At 46.2% G+C, this 22,542-nt stretch overlaps 1 protein-coding gene across 1 annotated transcript in view; it reads left to right on the top strand.

The window, feature by feature from the left end:
- The window catches only part of LOC125943457 (sodium-dependent proline transporter-like), a 45,055-nt gene that overhangs the window by 7,462 nt on the left and 15,051 nt on the right, over window positions 1–22,542 (top strand). Inside the window, exons 2-3 of the mRNA XM_049662783.1 lie at window positions 28–159; window positions 6,957–7,129. Of these exons, the coding sequence (XP_049518740.1) occupies window positions 28–159; window positions 6,957–7,129 (305 nt within the window). The remainder of the gene's footprint in view (window positions 1–27; window positions 160–6,956; window positions 7,130–22,542) is intronic.

Here is a 22,542-nt window from a genome sequence, read left to right as displayed (position 1 = left end):
TTTGTCATTGACTTTGTTCTTTCGCAGTGGTGTTCGTGGCAGTGTACCTGATACTGACCTGCACCGTTAGTACGCCAATGCTGTATCTAGAGATGTTCCTAGGACAGTTCTGCGGATGGTCTGTGCCAAAGGCCTTCGAGGGATTTCCCATGGCGAGAGGTGCGTGCTCTTCCTAGAATGCACTGATCGTGGCAGCTCCTCGAGTAGAAACCCCAGAGAAAAGGTGAACGTATAGAACGGCCGTATACTACGACCCACCAGCTTTCATTATTGTCATTGCACTGAGGCATGGTTACATAGACTTTTTCGCGGTGTAATGTATTTAGAAAATGCATTTAGTTTAAGAAAAAAAAAGATACTGCACTGACTCAGAATGAGTAGACTGTATAGACCAATAACACGGATCTCGAGTATTTCCTAAACTTACAAATTAGTCACGGTAGTTGCCTCTGGTCATTCTTGAATCTTACTTACGTTCCTAATTGTCTAGATGTTCTTATCTCATATGCAGCGTCGCACGGCGCATGTCATTCTACTATGCCAGCAACATTTCTTCTTCTATCTCGGGTTTTACGTGCCAAAACCAGTTCTGATTATGAGGCACGCCGTATTAGAGGGCTCCGGAATAATTTTGACCACCTGGGGTTCTTTAACGTGCAGTACAACGCAAGCACACGGGCGTTTTTGCATTTGGCCTCCATCGAAATGCGGCCGCCGAGGCCGGACAAATGTTGCGTACATTTCGAATGTACGCAACATTTGTCAACTGCATTATCCTGCGTACATTTTCTGGGACAAGCTGGTAGAGGCTTTTTAATAGATTTCTTATTAGTTTTACACTACTATAACGTGCTCAGGTGGTAATGCTTTACTAAATATTCATATATTTTTGCCACGCATTTCTGAAATCAAATATGAGTACAAGGTTTATGCTGTCCCCTTCTGGCACCTACTTTAAAAATAGGAGCCACTATGTCAAGCCACTTGTCGCTTTTGATGATACTCTCCTAATCATTCAGTATTTTGATTTTTATATTTTATTTAGAATGACTGACAGACAATGTTTAATCTACCCTTGTCTTTAGCGCAACAGAAATCCTACCGGCCTGAGTGTTCAATCACACTGTGGTAACGCGAAAAAGTCGTGAAACATTTTTATAATAATTTTCCGATCTGCATTGAGGATGTAATCGTGCTCAAGAAACAAGCTGGAAACGTTAATAGGTGAGCACGATACCCCATATACGCCCGCATCGGTTGGAAGCAGACAACAAATGTGGCCCAAGCTGCAAGATAGTATTATTTTGTTTATCAAGAGCTTGTTGCAGAGGTTGATGTTTTCTAAACTGTGAAATTATTTTTACAATAATAGGGGGCATGCTAGTCTACGGCCCAGTGACGGCTCTCTCCGAGTAACAGAAACTACTTTCGAAGGTCACGCTTTTGCTGGGTGCATGCGCCAGGCTTTTTTAATGCGTGGCATTCCTTGGCTAGGTACCCGGGGTCAGTTTCTGCTCCGTTGCGTTCGAGGTTCCGTTTCGTGTCCAAGAAAAAAAAAGAAATCCGGTACCGCCATCTAGGAACGAATAGGTGAATTTCTGTGAATACACAATCCGTAAGATTACCGGCACCTACGTGTGGCGCACGAACTTCCGACGCGATGATTTGTAAACCTGCATGAGAGAGATGGTTTTAATGCGTAAGCATTCCTTGGAGAGTACCCGAGCCCCGTTACCCGATACGTGTATTGCCTTCTATGTGCATATAAAATGTGTAATTTGAGAAGTCATTTATTGTGATAGTAGTGTAAATGTGCACCATTGGTAGCTCTGTAAGCGATAAGGAACAATTTAAACAAAATATAGGAACATAATAGAGAGGGCTCCGTAGAAAACACATTGGGAAACTAATCGGGAGCGTGGGCCAACTGAAATTTTGGAGTCGGTCCATTTAATGTAGGGGTGGCCCGACTGCAGATTTGGTGTATGCTCCTGAATGGATGCGGGAGCGGAAGTAGAGGAAAGGGAGGGTGCGGATTGCCAGGCGGCGCCATAATATTTAGTGATAATTGTGAAGGGATTGGTGGCGTGGGGAGTATTGCTGGCGTTCGGCGCGATATACCTTTGCCATCTCGCTGAAAGTGTGCGTGCGCTGCCGGGGAGAGCTCGACTCCGATTCCGCCACCGCCCGGTTGATGAGACCTCGGGCGTGGTCATTGGCAGTTTCGTTCATCGGGGATCGCTGAGTGCGCCGATACCCAGATCAGCTCCACATAGTGGAGCGGCTTTGGAAAACGGTCTCGTAAACTCGTCCTCGCACAAAGTTTAGGAGTGCAGTTTTTGAGTCGGGTAAGGACTAGCGGTAATCATTAGTCGGTAAGGATTAGTGTATGTGGGGGCAAGCGTGATTGCCGCCTCTCCCGCGGATTCCAGGGTTAACGTGACAGGAAGCTAGATAGTTGCGACGGATTGGAGCGTGTGGTCAACAACTGCAATTACCGCGCCTTCGCCGTGCAGGTCGCGTCGAGCCATAGAGCGTCGCCTTCCGAAACGGGGTATTTGTGCTGAGCCACGGCCACTCGATGCCGTGGCAGAGCTAGTGCACGCCTCAGCGGCAGGCCGAGTGATAGCAGATGCTGGTGTTCCGCAGGAGGGGTTTTACTAGGAGTGGTGTGTATAGGGCTGGGGACTGGTAGTAGGGGGGATCGGCTGCTGGTATGCGAATTTGGAGGGAGTCAAATGTGTAAGGGCCTGGGAAAGACTGAGCTAGGCGAGTCTATTCTGCTTGTTTGTGGGCCTCCATGAGTTCGTTTGCGGTGCTGCGGAGACCAAGCTGGTATTGTTCAGTAGTTTGGGTATTAGGGAGGAAATGTAGGACAACCATGTAGGTTTTACGTAGCATAGAATCTAAGGTAGCGATTTCTTGTTGTCGTAGTCGGATGTATAGGGCTGTGTAGAGAAAACGGCTGAGTGTGAAGGCGTGAATGAGACGGCACAAATTGTACTCCTTCATGCTATAGTGCTTGCCGGAAACTCTGTGATAGCGTACGAGAGCGGTTCCGTCACCCGCTTGAGTTCCCAGATAGTGAAAGTATTCAGGCCGTTGTTCTAATGGTGAAGGCCCAGTATCCGTAGTGTGTCGACCTCGGGTCATCCATCCAGAGTAACGGTGATGGGCACCGTGATCAAGGGCATATGAGATGAGAAGGAGGTCAGGCTGTTCCGGGGAACAGGAGAGATTTATGCTTTGTGCCTGTTGTGGGACGTTTGCGGCGGTTTGTAAGGTTTCCTCTATGGCGACAACACTGCCGTGGGTGGTCCACGGAGTGATTTCGTCTGCATAGAGAGGGTGGCGAAGGTGATGGATATTGTGAAGAGCGCGGGCTAAGGAAATCAGTATTACATTGAAGAGCGATGTGAAGAGTACAGAAACTTGCGGAGTGCCTACTCCGGATGCGATCGATGCCTGAAGGTTAGAGCATTGGGCTGCCGTGATGGAAGATGAAGTTTCGATTCTACCATAGCTCACGTGTTTCTTTTTATCGAAGAGGCGAGAAACAAGGAGCGACAGGAACCTACAAGCTTGCCTGCTACGATGTGCCTGGAATAAGCAAAAGAAAATAAAAAAAATTTAAAAATCTGGCAGATCCCAGGCCCTCTGGGAATCGATGTTATGCGAAGCAGTGTGTGGGGAGCCTACCAAGTTAACGAAACGACCATGAGAGCACCAAGACCTAGCAGGCTCTTTCATGACCTACATGACACGTATGTCATGACATTCATGTCATGAGTCCTCCGTAGCACCTTTAGCTGCACCTAAGAGACCTTAAGGCAAAATCCTTAGTCATGCTCATGATTATGACTCCGGCCATCAACCTTTAGCCTTTTTCTTCACTTGGTACCACATCCGAACCCATTACATTGGTTTTAGAGTGTTAATCTTTTTTCGCTGAGTCGTTCTCATTTTTGCTGAGTCATGGTCATGATTATGACTTCTATCGAAATCCTTTGGTGTTTCCTTCATTTAGTTCCCACGTCCGAACCCATTTCAGTGGTTTTCGAGTGTTAATCTGCTTGCGCTGAGTCATTGTCATTTTGCCGCGTCATGCTCATGACATGACTTCTATCAGCATCGTGCAGTATTTCCTTCACTTAGTACCCATGTCGGAACCCATTTCAGTAGTTTTTGAATGATAGTCTTTTTCGCTGGGTCATTGTCATGTCCTACATGACACGCATGTCATGACATTTATGTCATGACCTATCACTTCAGTTTTTCATACACTCCTGTCATGCTATACCAATTATAGTACCTACCAAGTTAACGAAACAACCATAAGAGCACAAAGTCGTAGGCGGCTAGATAGATAGATACTGTCAAAGTAGCAAATATTCGCCAAGAAATCTTCGCATTGAAAACATCGCCGTGTTATTGCGCAGCAATTTACAGTGTGATAAAGAATAGAGCTTATAATTGAAAGGACGTGCGCTTGTATCGCTTGACATACATTTAAAGATGCAGCCAGTTCCACGAAGTGAAATCTGTCAAAACGGCGGAGCTTCGTCGTTATGTTTCTACGATTGTCACGAATGTTTCTTTTTTTTCGCTGTGGTCGTCTTCGTTTTAGATCGAATGAACGACTGCATCTCCGCTGTTTCGACAGTTTGCACTTCGTGGCACGTGTTCTGGATGCCGCTCGCGCAGAGCGGCGTCCATCGTGCGAAGTGCACAGGGCCAAACACCTGCTATTATACCTTGGTGCCTCTCATCCTCCTCCCCGGCGCGCGCTCCGATGGGTCGGCTCCTCTCCTCCCGGCGAGCTGTTCACGCGACGTCTCCGGCTCTGGCCCTGCGTGACGGCACCGTAGTCGACGGCGCATGCTCGACTAAGATCAGCTCCGCTGTTAAAAAGAACGTGTGTGCCGTACACAATCTGCATTCACATTGTATTTGCCATTTCACAAGTACTGCCGTGTGTGTTGCAAACCGTAATCAACAAATTCTGTGTGACATTCAGCATCTGCCTTATCAGCCTATGATATGACTACGACATCTGAGAGGCCCCCGCAGAATAACGCGAATGACATGAGACGTATAAAACGCCACTTCGCCTTTTGATTTCTTGCTTCATTTAAAGTTAAGATATGAAGAAGAGGCGCTCAAACGTAAAATGATTCCAAACTCCTGACGTCAAATTTACGTAACCACCAACGCAAACATCGGGTGGTGACCCGCAGCGCTGTCTCAACAACCCAAACACTCTCCTTCTTTATAGGAGGTCACCTTTGTTCGCTTTCACAACCAATAACATTGCTACACAGCGGTTTTTCTTATCTAATTCGCTGATAAGAGGCGAGGAGCGCGCTCTAGTGGAGAGGGTTTCGATGGGGCCGAGCCAGCACAGTGAAAATGGATAACCGCATGAAGAGAGTGGTGCCGGCTTCTGTGATTGGCCCGCGTCGCCTTACTTAGCTTGCGGTGTCTGGTCGAAAATCGTGGCGGCGTGCAACGGAAGGATAAGAATGCCGATAAAACGGATCCTCAGCAAAGAAGAGTTGGCAGAGCGATGTCGTATGCATGCCGAAAAGGCTCGTAACGTTTTACTGCCATGCAAAAAGGTTTATCATGCGCAAATAATTACATGCTCACCGGCAAGTGCGAGTAGCGAGGGCCTGAGCGATCCGCGGGAAGCCATCTTCTATTCCATTCGGAAAGGGGCCGTCTGTGGCTATTCTGAAAAACTTTCTGTTTTGTTCGGCATATTAATGCATTTTTTTCGCGTTCACGTCACTTTGACGTGGTAAGTTTTCATGGATTTGTGAGGTCGCGTGACAGACGGGCGAAGTGGGCGTAGCCAAAAAACATTGTACGAATAGCAGAGAACTAATGGTGAAAAGGCGTCGAATCAGGAATGATTATTTTTCTTTTGTGCGGTTTGATGATGCATCATCAGTGCATACACGTTATATCAGATGGGGAGCAATCGCGGTTTTCGTGACATTGCGTGACAGACAGGCGAAGTTGGGAGTAGCCCGAAAATGTTTTGACCAATCGTGGAGGCTGATTGGAGAAATTGGAATCAAAACAGTTTGGAATCATTTGACGCATACAAGGTGTCGTAACCTAGTACACAACTTTAGTTGAGCGCCGCTTACGCTCCACTCAGATTTGATGCGCTGAGGCATTGCAGGGAACTGCATAGATTTCGCATCTGATAAGAGCGTCTCACTAACGCGCTATCATCTGGGCTGCAAAACGTCCATGAAGACAAACAACACGCACTCATGCTCTGCTCAGTTGGCTTTGTAAGCCATCATATCTTATAGACAATAATACAAAAACAGCTGGATACCTTGCACAAGCGGGATAATGCATGAACTGGATTGCTTTGGCTTGAAGTTTCTTAAACCTGTGGTATTTCCTCATTCATTGCTTCTAAGCACCTTAGTAACATAATGTTCCACAAATGTACTTCATCACTAGTCAAGCAATATTTTCGCCTTTAACTGAGGAACACGATAAACACAATATTTGAAATCTCAGTTTGATGCGAGTTTTCAAACTACGTGGGTGGTGCATACACACTAATAAATGTCATATGTCTACTTACATCGACTATTATACTAGCATAATATACCTATGTTACGATGTTCTTGTTATACATAGGTATGCCTGATCGTTATAAACTGACACTGGGCCCATGGAACTAGTCTCGCATTTCTAGTCTAACATTCTGCTACTTCCTGGGCAGGTTGTGTTAGAGACCACTTATTTATAGTGTACATCAATCAGTGAGGATGCTGAATGAACAAAAATTGGCGTACTGTGAGAAATATTCCTCGAATGGGCGTCAGAGCACTCGTACATATTATTTAGAGTGTTATTTTGTGGAGATGCAATGCTGTATTTCGTATAAGCCGTAGTAACTTGCAAGAGCCTTGTGCACTCGTTTGCAGGATTGGGCTGGACGATGTTGTGCGGCGACCTGCTACTGGTGGTGTTCCACATTCCCGCGGTAGCTTACTCGTGGGTGTACTTGACAGCGTCATTGTCGCCCGTGATTCCGTGGAGCGTCTGTGATGAGCGCGACATAGAACACCGAGGCTGTTACCAGAACCAGCATGGTAAAGTAAGTAGATTAAAGAAATTTCCTAAGCCCACTCCCCTCCTCCCTAAACTCCATCTCGGACAAAATAAAGTTTATACTACTACTACTACTAAGCTCCAGTGGAGTAGCTTACGTTCAACCAATACGTGGAGAGCAGCCAGGGCGCTTTCTCACGAGTTCTTCTTTACTACACAAAATAAATGGAGGCAAACAAAAGAACAACTGTTGAAAGATAACCTTTTTCACACTATTTAAGCTACATACAAAAACTTTTTCCTAGGGAAAAATGTCGTGCCCACAAACGTCCACAGTGGCGAAAGCGTCACGTGAGCTGCCGCAGCCTTTTCTTTCTTTTGTTTCGCTCTTTATTTTGTGCGGCCACCTGGTGCGGCCACATGGTACTTTCCCTTGGAACATGGGTAAACCATGCTGCAGTTTGAGAATGGCGCTCTACTTGAATGCCTCGGAATTGATGGTTGAGCACTTCGCGAGCTTCGCGACCGGTGTCCACGTATACAAACGTGGACACTGGTCGCGAAGCTGAGCTTTTCTTTAAACAAGGCTAAAGAACCCAGGAGTTGAAAATTATTTCGGGGACCTCCACCAGGGCGAGCATTAAAGTTAAATTCTGCTTTTTACAAGTAAAACCTCACAAAATAAATTCTTAATATCTGTAATAATCATGTAGCAAGCACTATTTTTTTCCGTCTTGTGAAACGCCAGCTCTACCCCAATGCTTCGATTTGTTCAAGAATATCTTTCAATCACATCACCTATTCGTACTAAATACTGCATTTTCGTCTTTCTGTTGGTTGAGCAAGCAGTAACAAATCATAATCCAGCAGCCGTGCCTCAGGTGTGGCGAAAAAAAAATGCTGTTCGCGAAAAAATTTCGCTCGTCAGTCTCCGAAACACGAATTGGATATTTTAGCGTTGAGGGCCCCGTGTCGCAGAAAATCCTGTTGGTGTCGGCGGCGTTGTTCGTTAGAGAAAAATTATATTTAGGTATATGTATATGCGTACCTTGGTTCTCCACAAGAAAAGTAGAAAGTTACCTATCAAGAAAGGGGTCAGGCAAGGAGACACATTCTCTGCAATGCTATTCACTGCATGCTTAGAAGAAGTATTCAAGCTCTTAGACTGGGAAGGCTTAGGAGTGTGGATCGATGGCGAATATCTCAGCAACCTTCGGTTTGCAGATGACATTGTCCTATTCAGCAGCAATGGAGATGAAATACAACAAATGATTCAGGACTTTAATCGAGAAAGTGTAAGAGTAGGGTTGACGATGAATATGCAGAAGACAAAGGTAATGTTCAATAGCCTGACAAGGGAACATGAATTCAGGATCGCCAGTCAGCCTCTAGAGTTTGTAAAGGAGTACGTTTATCTAGGTCAATTACTGAGAAAGAGGTCATGAGATCATAAGAAAGAAATTTACAGAAGAATAAAATTGGGTTGGAGTGCATACCGCAGGCATTGCCAAATCCTGACTGGGAGCTTACCACTGTCGTTGAAAAGAAAAGTGTATAATCATTGCATTCTATCAGTGCTAACATATGACGCAGAAACTTGGAGGTTAACAAAGAAGCTCGAGAACAAGTTAAGGACCGCACAAAGAGCGATGTAACGAAAAATCTTAGGAGTAACGTTAAGAGACAGGAAGAGAGCGGTGTGGATCAGAGAACAAACGGGGATAGACGATATTCTAGTTGATATTAAGCTGAAGAAGTGGAGCTGGGCCGGCCATGTAATGCGTAGGATGGATAACCGGTGGAAAAATTAGGGTTACAGAATGGATACCAAGAGAAGGGAAGCGCAGTCGAGGTCGGCAGAAAATTAGGTGGGATGATGAAGTTAGGAAATTCGCAGGCACAAATTGGAATACGCTAGCGCAAGACAGGGGTAATTGGAGATCGCAGGGAGAGGCCTTCGTCCTGCAGTGGACATAAATATGGGATGATGATGATGATGATGATGATGATGATGATATGCGTATGACATGCGGTATATGCGGGTTATATTGCCACACCATTCTATCACTAAAGTTGTTCATACGTTGTCTTACAATCTTGACAAAGTTATTTCTTGAAATTTGGAGAATGGCAGCCCACAAGCAAATGTCATGAAACAAAACACCGACAGCGCATGCCTTTTATGTTAAAGCTTCTTAGACTGAAATATTAAAAGTGCGAAACAATAAAAGAAACCTGAAAATGATGTAATTTTTGTGGCGCGTCTGTGAACTACCTCCGGGATTGGCCCACATCAGAGGCCGCGTTTCTACCACAAAGCTCGCCTTCGTCCATAGCGTTCGCCGCCAGCGCCAGCGTCAACGTCAGTTCCGGCAGAAGATGTCACGTGCCTTCCGGGCACGGCTTCTACTGGCGCATTTTGCCTCTCGCTCGCCTCGCACTCGTGCTCAGCGCGTTCGTCGTCTTCAGATGTTGGCGCTGCCGTCAGCTACGACGGGAGAGTTCTCGTGCTTTCCGGGCACGGCTTTTGCGGACGCCAGCTGGGTGCGCGCCTTCGCCGACTTAGCCAAGAAACGCTTCCGCGTTAAAATAGGGGCTCCATCAATGAACCCACGTGTAAGAGCGTAACCGGAACTCGTCCACAGCGCCTAAAGTTCTTGCAACCCTCTCTTTTCGTTTATCTAATCGACGCAAACATCACATATCGGTTACCATCGCGCTTCCCAGAAAGAAGCCGAAGTCAAAGATGCCTAAGACGTCAAGAGGTTCAGGCAGCGTACTAACACACTGCATGAGATTTAATGGGGTACTGGCTACTCCAAGAAGCAGTAACGGCCTGAAAAATTAGATGCAGAGTTTGCGGAAGGAGTAAGATATATGTACTGGTGTACTAGCTATTTCTGGAGGTAGCAATGACTCCGAATATCAACTGCGCAGGTTGGCGGAACCATTGCTGCAGAAACCAAGAATGAAGAGTGCAGCCCAGGTCACTAACCCAAATGATACAGAGCGTAACATGGGGCATATGCACAATGAATCCGGTCCATCATTTGCAATATTGGTGCCGTAGATGGACAGGCTGGTGTTGCTAGGTTGAGGACCTGATATAAATTTTTTGTCAGTATATTTCGTGTCTGGGAAAGTAACCTAATCTCCTGTGTCGACGATTGCTGAAGAAAGATTGCTAAGGCATAGCATCCTATATTTTTTCATGCCCGCGCAGTGGAGCGGCGGAGGCCGTCCGCTGCCCTCCCCCTTCCTTCTCGATTTACGCCTGCCTTCTCCGAAAGAGGCGCTCGGCGCTCGCACCCCATAAAGCCTAAGGTCCCTTCATAATTTTTAAGGTAGCGACAACTGCCGCGCGCGCCACCTAGAAAGTTCCTGTAGCAGACGACGCCTAGGTTAAAGCGCGGCATTCAGCAGGTGGAACAATATCTGCACATGCTAGCAAATAAACGCTACTGATGCCTGACTGTAATGAAGACCGAAAGAAGGGCCCAAAATGCTAAAACTGTGCTTTTAATTTCAAATGAACACTGAAAGAAAAGCACACAAGAGAGCGGAAAGAATGTTTGATCGGCTCGATTCGGCATGTTTACATCTCGTTCGTTCGCGCTCGTATTACATTTCATTTTGCAAACCTAAATTAGCTTCATATAATTAATAAAAACGGATCCGTGTTGATTCGCTTTCATTTCACAAAATAGTCGAAGCCTTTGACGGTAAACAACAGGCCGGAACCGAATACAACGCGAGACGAGTTTATCCGCGCTAGCCTTGGTCGCTGTACTGGCCGAACCTTGGTGACTGCGTGCGCTTAATCCGTTTGCTCTGCGGCTTTCTTCCTCATAAGTGTGCGGCGTACATATAGCAGTTACTTCGGACGAAGAATGCATGCAAAAAAAGAAGGCTGACAGCCATCCGGACCAAAAAATTTCGACATGGCGTCGCTGAAACGTGCGATCCTCGCTGAAAGTAAACATCCTGCGCACGTGTGTGGAAACTAAAATTTAGTGGAAACGAGTGCGCCAACAGTCTTGTCACTGCGTGCGGCCACTGCCTGACCACTTGCGTGTGTTTTGCTATCCTGTGCTACGAGTCAGCGCAACTGTTAATTGTGACATCCCAAAGCGGCGTTATTGATCGTGTCATCGCCGATCCTGGAATTTGTTCGTGTTGCAAACACGACCTAATCGCGCGGCACTCCGAAGCGTAGTTAAATTTCTTCGTCAAGGCTTCTTTTGTGTGCGTATGTGAATGCGGTTGATTGTCTTCCTGAAATGAGCAACGTCGCTACGTAACCTTGAATCACCGCGTGGATTTTTGTGTTTATGCTTTTTCGACTCGCCTTTGTGCATCCGTGAAGCGCGAGAAGCCTCTCAAGAATTAGAATAACCTTACATTAAACGCCCGCGAATTGGCCTCCTTATTACTGCACTTTATTTTGCTGGCCATTTTTATATCGCTTCTGATGTTTTTCTTATGTTCGCAGTTCGGTGTTTTTCATCAGTAAAATGGCATTGCTGCTTACCGAGACATTTTGTTTAGTATCCGAGTGTGAGGGAAACCTAGGAGTAACAGAGTAGACAATTGTATGTAATATACTTTGATATAGTTCTATTATTTGGTGGCCGTAGCTGTGGCTATGTGGTATTTATTTTTTTAAGAAGATACTGCCTGCCTTTATGCCATACTTTAGGCAGCAGTGAGCGATACATTGGGAATAACATAATACAGGAAATACAGTGATGGCCAGTAGCAGTGGCTATGTTATATTTATTTATTTAAGAAGATACAGCCAGTCCAAATGCCATACCTTAGGCAGGGGTCAGCGATACATTGGGAATAACAGAATACAGGAAATACAGAAGGCGTAAGGAACAATATCAAGTATAGAACAGATCATAATGCAGGAACTAGCAGTAACTAGAGTTTTGTTCGTTTAAAACGAACGTCCGAATGATACACAAACCAAAATAAAGTTCTTTAATACCACACAATTATCACTACACGAGTAGTACAGTAATAGCAACTACCATTTATATAACATAATAATGGCTGGACATATACACATGTCGCCTTGCAGGACCTGAATAAAATTTTTCATCCATCCATCCATATACACATGCGGCACAAAAATATAACGACACTAACTAGTATAACAACTATGTAAGGTTACGCTTGCAGACAAATGCTGCGGCCGATGCCACACACAATGCAAAGTAGAAAGTAATGCAGGTACTTACTAGTATATTTAATTACACATGCAATGCACAAAATACAGTTAGGATGTGCTTCCAAGTGAACAAAAAGATATAACATGATGCTGGCACTGAACAGTAACGGTAGCTTAAATAACTATTAAAATGCAACAACAAAGAACAGCCACACTTACAGTAGTACAAGACACCATACATTTTACACATCAAACTTTTCTACCAGTACTACCTAATGCTATCTGCAGCAACATGCATTGCAATGCTTCGGCTGCCACACTTCTGTGAGCTTTGACTTTTTGCCATAAGAAGATGATTTTTCTTTTTCACGAGAATTGAGATTCTAGTTCTTAAAAACGTGGCAAGGAGTTTGTCCGATATGCAGTGGCATGTAGGGAAGCAATTGCCCAAGTACAGGGAACTTTGAATGGTGCTCTGAAGTTTAGATGCAGACACTCTGTTTGCAATCAATGCATCTTCATTTAAGCGCACATAATTTTCATCAGTCTCTATTAACTGCAAAACAGCTGGTGATGGGACTGTTAGTGCCGGGTTCTCTTTGTTGTAGCACTTCAGCATTGTGAGCTTGTTGCCCTCGGCTGAGCTTGTGATCGCTTCAACACATGCTTGGCAGGAGTTTGCCTTCTTCACTTGTGCAACAACATAACCAGCAAGGTACTCCAAGGATTCATGTTCTGAATCTTCAATATCAAGGAGGTCAGACGGACGAACAACAAACATTTTGCTTTCATTTGATTTGTTGTCATCGGCCATGCCAGTTAGGAGAAAGCAGTCTTCTTCAGTGTAGCTGCCGTCCTTACTAGGCCTCAGAAACTGGGCCATCGTAGCAGCTCGAAGTGAAAACTTGAATTCAAGTACACGAGGCACCGGGTTCTTACACCTTAGTGTAGAGAAAAGATTCTCTAGGGCATCTTGGCCGAACCTGCTCAGGAGCAGAAACTTGAAGTTGTATTTTTCAAGAAACAGTGCCTGCAGTAGCAACACTGATGTTGTTGCTAGGTTAACACCAGTCTGCACTGGTTTCCAGGTGGCTTTTTTTCATTACCAATAGATATTATTTCGAAAAGTGCAATTGTTTCTTCAAGAAACTGAAGGGCCTTTCCATACTCAACATCATCAAAATGACTTAAAGCCAGCTGTGTTGTTCTGGAAGTCATGAGTCGGAACCATCGAAACATCATCTCAAGAAACCATGCAGTTGTTAAGGCGGATTTATCTAATGTTCCATTATCCACAAGCAAGCGTAATGCAGCAGCAGTGTCGCTGTTGATAAGGCTGAATGCTGGCCCCACCTTCATCTTATCATAATGGCTGGGGTCAACTGAAGAAGGCTTCAGGTGGGGAGCTAGCTTTAGCTCTGCATTGCTGTCTATCTCGACAAGCTTCTTTATAGGCTCGATGGATATTTCGTTTCCTGGCAGATTGTTTTTTTCCACTACTTCTTCGGGCAAGTATATCTTCTGGCCCTTAGTTAAGTGGGTCCTCAAGTTCTTAAGGAAATGAGGAACGTCAGCCATGAAAAAAAGTTGCCTAGATGCATCACATGGGTGGGGACACCAGGTTTTAGGCTTGCTGTGCTTGCCTACAATTATACCAAACAGTTTCCAGATGGCTTGGTTCCCCCCTCCCATGTCTGTCACCACAACATCTACTTTCAGGGAAATTGCCTCACATGCTTTTATGATGAGAATGATTATATCCTTAACTGTTTTGGCATGGAATGGATTTCCAGTCAAATGGTAAGCAACTGTTTGCTTCCAGCGGGTTGTTATGCCACCGAGCATAAATACCAGCCCATGAGTGGCCAAACAGTCGGGTGGCAGTGTTGCGTCTGCAAGCGGTATAGTTGGGGCTCCAAGCACTGTTCCTGAGGATGGGTTGTACACCAAGCCTGGTGCAAGCTGCATCTCATCGAGCATTAAAGTGGCGTGCCGCTCCTCTGGTGACATGAGGCTAACCTAGGCAGTGGAAAGGTTTAGTTAGGCGATGCAAACAGCGCTGCTCTGGTAACAAGACAGGTCAAGGGTCATGGGCACCTGTCTATGTACTTACCTTTAGTGCGAGAGACTCCATGATGTCCTCCAGCAAACCTGGTGTGAACTTGTACCCTTCCAAGTGGCGATGTAGGGTGCGTTCTGTTGGCAGAGGTTGTCCAAGCTCCCTGACTGAGTCATAGCCACGTGCTCCACAGGAAAGTCTCATTTTCAATGCCTTTATAACAGTCTTCTTAGTCCATCGAGTCCCCCGCATTGTTGCCATCTTCAGATTTAACTTGGTCTTCATTCAAGTATTTGTTTAGTCCTGCGACAAGGCGCTTATTTGCAGTTAGTGCCTGCAACCGCTGCCTCTGGGCAAGTTGAAGCTTCCGTCGCGTCGCCTGAAGTTCAGCTTCAAGCTGCGCAACCCTCTTCTGTAGAGCTGCTTGTATCAATTGACCTGCAATAGTGCACCGAAATTTGGTCTAAAGCAGTTGGCAATGCTAAACAGGCAAGAGCGGGGGCTAGGTGGTGCTTTATATTGAAGGTGTCACGCTGATACAGAAAATGCATGCACGGAGCAGCCTGTTTGCTGTACTCTGTATGTGTATTCTGTATCAGTGTGATATCTCCACTAGTTTTAAATACCATTGTTAAGAATGCACTGCTGACAGCAAATGAACTGCATGAAAGCAGGGAGGCTCAACAGAGAAACATTAGATAAGCACAGGAATATGTAACATTCCTGCATGTTTTTTTCCCTTCATGCAGTTCATTTTCTCTCACTTTGCACGAGTTGTACGCAAATAAATGCTGTTACGGGTATAATGTATTGCTATTTACAAAATAAAGGAGCTCAACCTCCTTGCAACATGAAAACTTGCATTGAAAGAAAGGTAGCGTCAGCTTGCGTAGGTATGAAGCTATGTACAAATGAGGCATTGAATGATGGCACACTACAAAATTCGAACAAAACTGTTTAGCTCACCAGCCTCTGTATTTACTGGCTGGAATGGGGCAGGAATCTGCGTGTCTGGTTGCATATCAGGAACATCTGCGTGGAGCACATAGCAAGGTGACAACCAGCAATGTAGGGAGGCATTGTTATCTCACATGGGGAATATGCATGCTTTGGCCCACACAAAATCACTGCCTGTGTGCTTGGATCAGCTGTTGGCACAGCTTTATTAAACATGAAAGTAAGTTTATACCATATATTGCAACATAAAAAAGATTGTAAATTACGAAATATAAAATATCTCTGTGCTGTCTGCACAACCTATCTCATCTGTATGTGAACACTTGAAGAGCATAAATATACAAATTACCAGCTGGTGGAAAGGTCGAAGCTCACAGATGGGAGAAACTTACCATTCTCGGGGTCCACTGGCTGGGGTTCGACATCGACCTGTGTGTTTTTCTTGACTTTGGGGCCATCTGGGTAGGATACATGAACATAATGACAAATGATAACTCAAGGTTTGTTTTCATTGCAATAATCGAATTTGACTTGAAGGCTGTGAATAGCATTCAAAATCATTAGTCCTATTGAACACCATGGGCATACCAGTACTGCCACTCTTGTTCTTTTAGGGGGTGGCTTGCGTGGCTTTGCAACTGGTCGATGCAAAAAGATGCTTGGCGTCGCAAATGGCCTTAGCTTTTTTTCACCAGTATTCTTGAGAATAATCGGTTCAAACTGGTCTTCCGTGAAATGGTCCTGTAGCAGAGTTGGAAATGACTTTCTGAACATGTTGTAAAGCGAAGATAACAACGCGTGCAGATATAGAGAAGTCTAAAATAGAACTCACTGCTGAAATTTATGAACTTTTATCGCTATAATAATAATAGTAATTGCTGGGGTTTTACGTGCCAAAACAACGATATAATTAAGAGGCACGCCGTAGTGGAGGGCTCCGGTAATTTCGACTACCTGGGGTTCTATTACTTGCACTGAATCCGCGCAGTAGACGGGCCTCTAGCATTTTCGCCTCCATCGAAAATGCGACCGCCGCGGTCGAGGTCGCACCGCGTCTTTCCGGTCAGCAGCCGAGCATCGTAACCACCGTAACTACTATACCACGGCGGCGGACAAATTTTTATCGCATGCAACACATGCGGATATTTGTCAGCGAGTTAATGCGCTTCCGCCGCTCTATTTACCTGCATGCTAGACTCGTACTGCATGACCTACGTCAGCGGGTTCATAATGCACCAAAATGAATAATATCTACAAATGTGGGCCATCAAAATCAGCGCGCACGAATGAAATACTATCGCAGCTCGGCACATGCACGCGTACGCGTTTTCTTGCGCCTTTGTGTCGCGTTACTTACCTCGCATAGTCGTGCAGTTGCCGACGGTCTTTCCGTCCAATTCTGTGCAACCACACTTTTCTTCTAGTTAGGTTCTGTTGGCCCCGCGGGATGCAAAATAACTTCTTGCCGTCCTCCGTCCGGCACCCAACCGCACAGCAACAAGGCATATCGGACCTTCCGGAACGAAATCACCGCAGCAATGTGCACAGCGGAACAGGCGAAGCGAGCGCTCTCCTCCCGGGGTGCGGGAACTTTCATGGCGGCGCAAGGTCACGTGTCGCAGATCAGCCTATCGCCGGCGTCGTCGGCTTCATGAAAGCGTTTCGGTACTTTGGAATTATTGAGGGACTTTAATAAAACCCCTTGATGTTAGAAAGTAGCGACACTCTCCTCCGCGCGCGCGCTTTCCTCCTCAATTCTCTCGGATTTCTCCCCTCACCGGGCCGGCGCGGCGCTGAACCCTCCAGTGGCTCGCTGCAGCCGCATTAGAATCAATGCGCTGCGCTTGTTTATTCGGCCCTTTGAAGCGTTGTATGGGAATTTATCCCTTGTGAAACTGTCATGCCGAAAGTACGTTTCCGATAGAACGTCATGACATTTTTTTAGGACGCTTCGATACATACAAGCGGAAGCGCTCCGAAAAAATGAGTACCAAGCAGAGGCTGAGCTGTTTGCCTCTACGTCGGGCTTCAATTTTTTCTTTCCATGGGCTGCCGATACGTTTGGCTCAAACTGGTCGTTCGTAAAATGGAGCTGAAACATGACAGTGATCTCTGAGTATACGCATGGTAAGAAGCAAATTTCTTCCACTTGAATTTGTTTGCACTCTTGCACGGCACAAGCCTGCACATTTGTATTATACATGTAACTAAAAGGAAACACCACTTATCTACCTATATATTGCGGTTCATGCCTTCGCAACATAAAGTGTACGTAAAGAAAAAACAAATGCTAGCAGTATTGAAACTTTGTAAAGATACAATAAACACGCAATAAGAGTAAAAGAGTTCCTTGGCTTCACAAGTATCAGGTGCAAGGATCACACGCACACACACACGCGCGCACGCACATAAACACGCACGCACACAACTAAAAAATAGGAGCTACAGACATTAACTCACAAATTACATGCATTTGAAAACTAACGCACGCCAGAAAACACAAAAAGGTTTGTCACGGCTCGAAGAGTCAATGAAAATTTGAGCCGACTCACTTAAAAATAAAAAAAAAAACTACATGCACAGTTATCGGTGCTCTGTATGAACTGAACGAAGAGTGCGGCTATGCGAAGAGCATTAAAACCTCCATGCAACTTCATCCACAAATGTGAGGAAAGCTGTAACACTCACCTCGCAAAGAACGGCGTGCTTAGAAGGGGCGAAATCCCTTCTCCCGATGTTATGGAGCCACTGCTTCCGACGCACGACATTCCGTTCACCTCGGGGGATATAAAATAAGGCTTGCCCTTTCTCTGACCTGCTGCTGCAATGAAACGCGCAGCAGCAAGGCATTTTCACTGAGAACGAAGCTCAGATTCCTACGAAAGGATGGAAAAACTTGGGAAACACACGTTCGGAGCGGCAGGGCGACCACCACTTGGACTGCTCATGGCGAGCGGGAGAAACTAAAGGCGCGCGAAAGCAAGTTCTCGCCGTTTTCGTGACGTCAGGGTCACCTGACGGGGTAGTATCGCGCGCCGCAGCCATTCAGCGTGGCGGATGCGCTACCTCCGCGAAAGAGGGGGAGAAAAAGAGGAGGTTGACCGCGCCGGCGAGGGCGTTGCGGCGTAGATCAAAGCGTGTCGCTACTTTCTAACATCAAGGGGCTTTAGCACCCCATACTTGCCTGCACATGCTGCGGAGCGTACCAAGCATAGTTCGCTACGCTGCAACGTGTTGAGGCACCTCGAAGTACCTACCAAAGTGGCTCTACAAGCAAAAGTTGTCCCGTGTCCGTCGTGTTGGCCGCAGGTAAGCTTGTGTGTCTTGCGGAAGTAACGACTTTAATTATGTTTTTTTTTAACTATCAGGGAAGCATGAGATAACTCGCAATCAGTGTGTGCAGTGCTCGCGAAATACAACGCGGCTTGTAAACATTCAAAAACAAATGGTATGTGCAATTCCATGTGATAAGAACGTGATATCGCTGCAAATCTGACCGCTAATGTTAACGTGGGCTCTGATGTAAGTGTAAGAGGCAGCACTACGCCATCGTAGCACAAATTCAGGACGATGGAAGTGGAAGTACGTTTAATACATAGCCTTAAATCATCGCTTTTAATTCCTTGAGCATTGTACAATAAATAATTACATGAACGTTTATTGTTGAAACAGCGTTCTGAGCGTTAAGGTTCAGTGTCACTGAATGAAGCGGCCGTTTGTTTACTCGATTTTACGGAACCACATGTCGAGTTGCTAGCACCGTCACAACCTATATTGTTTACTACTATAAAAACCGTGATTTACGGTGCATATTTTACGCTGCATTACTTTCGACATACCAATTTGGTTTTCTATCCGCAGTGTGGAATCAGTTGAGGTGCCCTGCGCCCGACAAGATGCCGTACTGCTGCGTACCACGCTGCAAGTCTTCGAGCAAACAACGGACGCCGGGCATATCGTTCCACGAGATACCAAGCGATCCGGAACTGCGAGCGAAATGGCTAAAGGTCATTTCTCGGGACGACTGGACACCGAATACGACGTCGTGTTACTCGACTGTATGCAGCCGACACTTCGGTTCCTCCGACTTCAAGGAGGGCTGCAAAATTCGCAAACTCAAGAAAGACGCTGTTCCCAGCATTTTCGAAGAGTATCTGCGTACCTGCAGCCTCCGAAAATTAGAGAGAGAAGCGACGCGTCTGTGTGAAAACGTGAGGCAGCTGCGCCACCACTGAAACGAAGAGCAGTTGAGAGCCAACTGGAGTCTGCTTCGCTTCCTCTCAATGACTTTCCGTCCGTCGACGTCGCCTCTCAAGAGTTATCACTGATGGATTGCTCCGCAACCGAACTGCCGCTACCTCTGGAAAACGACGCAAGCGAGCGCTGCATTACTACGCCCGTGCAGGTGGGCAGAGCTGTGCAGGTGTCGTCATTATTCTCGGTTTCGGCAATGGACAAACGAAAGTGGAGACGTAAGGTGCGAGACTTGAACGCGCGAATTGAGCGACTCAAGAACACCAACGACAAGTACAAACAGGAACTGCAAAAGCTCAAGGAAGAATGCTATGTGTCTGCATTCCTGCAAGTTGTGGAGAAAGCGAAAGAGAAAGACCTGGCTGCTTCAATATTAGTGGAACAAGTTCAGAATTTCGCGAAGAAGAAACCAACGTGGTCTGAGGTGACAGTGCGTCATGCTGTGGTTTTGCGTAACCTCTCGACTCGTGCATACGAACACGTAAGGAGCACAGGTATTCTTCGGCTTCCCTGTCGAAGTACCCTCGAGCGCTTTATGGGCTCATCACGTGGAGAAGTTGGCATGACCGAACTCGTGAAGCAAAGGCTGTCTGCAGAACTCGCTTCTCATCCCTCGTTGCAAGCGAGGGCATGCTCTTTAATTGTAGACGAAATGCGCGTCAAACAACGCCTACTGTATCACAAGCAAAGAGATTCCTTCATCGGTGAAGTGGACTATGGTGTGAACTTCCCCAAAGAAACAACAAATGAACCTGTGCTGGCCAACTCACTCTTGTTTTTCGTCTTTAACGGCCTTTCAGTTTCGTTCAAAATACCTGGGGCGTACTTTTTCACGAGAAACTGCACTGGCCGTGAGCTGCACATGCTCATGAGACACGTTCTGAAGGAATTTGAAGAAATAGGATTTTTCGTCGTGCGCATTGTCACAGAGAACCACAAGATAAATGTCTTGGCTATGCAACTTCTGTGCAATGGATGCCTCAAGCATTGCATTGACCACCCTGGAAAACCGAATCGAAAGCTCTTTCTTGCATTCGATCAGTGCCACCTGATCAAAAACGTGCGATCACAGTTTTTGTCCCGTGACATCGGAAAAGGCGGCGAAATATCAGCGAACCACTTGCAGAGCCTCTACAGAATGCAGCAAGACAGCCTTGTAAAGCCAGTACGATTTTTGACGAGAAAGCACGTATTCCCTACGAATATGGAAAAAATGAACGTGCAGAGAGCAGTTGCAAGTTTTTTCTCCTCCCGTGACAGCTGCAATGAAGCTCTTGCAAGAGCAGGCGGGCCACACGTGCGACGCAAGCTTCGCGGGTGTCGGACCGACGGTGCAATTTATGGACACCGTGCACCGCTGGTTCGTGCTCATGGACGTGAGTAATTGTACCGAGCACATACATAAGAAGAATCCAGATTGCAAGCAGTTTGAATCTGCAGGCGATGAACGGCTAATCTGGCTGGAGACAAGCTTCCTCGACTACCTGGCCGATCTCAAAAGTCAGTGCCTGGCAAATAACTTTCTAACCAAAGAGACTTATGAGGGTCTTGTGATCATAACTCGTTCGGACGTTGAGTGCATTAGATATCTTCTTGAATAGATGTCTTTTCACTGCGTTTTGACGAGGAAAATGTCATCGGGCCCAATCGATTCGTTCTTTGGCAGGCAGAGGAAATCAGCAGGATCAAATGACCAAACGGACGTCCGCGCCGTGCTCACAGGCATTGAGAAAACCCTCAAGACCGGTATCGCATCGGCGTCGAGTACAAGCAACGTAATGGCAGCAGAAGAGAGTGATTGCTTGTCAACGCTGCCGCAGCAGAAAAGCACAAGGGAGCAAACCAGCGAGGAATTCCCTGCAGATGCACGTAGAGAGCTCATAGAGCGACTAAACCGAGATAAGCCTCTACTTCCCACTCCAGATGTGGCCGCATTGGCTATGGTTGGTGGCTACCTCGCAAGAGCCGTACGAGAAAACTTCGAATGTGATGAGTGCTTCGCGCTCTTAACAAAGCCAAACGCCTCGACACCATCGGACTCGCTGATTAAGCACCAAGACCGCGGTGGACTTCTTTACCCGTCCGCACAACTTCTAGATGTTCTCTACGCACTACAGAAGTTCGTCGAAGTTCTTCTAGCAAGAAGAAGTCGTATGCATCACCCTCTAGAGGAGGCTGTGAACAATGCTACCGAAATCCTCCGCGAGCACAAAGCTTTGATGTGTTCGAAGCCAGGGCACCAAGAGAATTTGCTCAAATTGTTGCTTACGAAGTTCTTTCGCCCAATATTCACCAATTTCGCTCTGAAAGCGACAGACAAGACGTCGCCAAAGTGTTCGCAATAAAGCCACTGTCACGAAAGACCCTGAAACTGTGAGCTTGATCTCGCAGCTGGGGGCCTAAGCGAAAGGTCCAGTTTTCACAATATGTCTCGTGTTGCTTGCTTTCAATGTACTGTGGGGATGGAAAGAAACGCGAACAGTGCGGCACCTACATTCTCTGATATTTGCATTTCTTTTCGAGTGGTTGTAGCCTGCATGACAACTAGAAGCCACTAGAATAAAACTACTCTCGCATCTTATTATTCCCACCATGCAGGTTGCAGCAGGATGAAAACATCGCGCCGCACTGTTTGCGTTTCTTCCCATCACCCCTGTACATCATGAACAAACACCAGTGCAACCTGCGCATTTATTTCACAGCTCCATCCTTAATACGAGCGCAAGTTTCTCTCCACAAGCACGCGCGCAACAGCGTAGTCGCGTCGTCTGCTCTGGGACTATGATGATGATGATGATGATGATGATGATGATGATGATTTATGGCATCCCCTTTGAAACGGGGTGGCGACAAATAGTCACCTAGCCTGCTTGATTTAATCAGGTATACTACACATGTCTTTATCTAGCATTTTTGTATACCCCCCCCCCCCCTCTCATTATCTTTTTCAAAAATTTAGCTTGTACCGCTGCCTATGATTTTAAAGAGATCAGGTCGTATCCATCTTTCCCTG

This window comes from Dermacentor silvarum, chromosome 2 (assembly GCF_013339745.2).
Source record: "Dermacentor silvarum isolate Dsil-2018 chromosome 2, BIME_Dsil_1.4, whole genome shotgun sequence".
In the NCBI taxonomy this organism is placed as follows: Eukaryota; Metazoa; Arthropoda; class Arachnida; order Ixodida; family Ixodidae; genus Dermacentor; species Dermacentor silvarum.
Note: the sequence above shows the minus strand (reverse complement) of the source record. Positions and strands in the feature narration are given on the sequence as shown.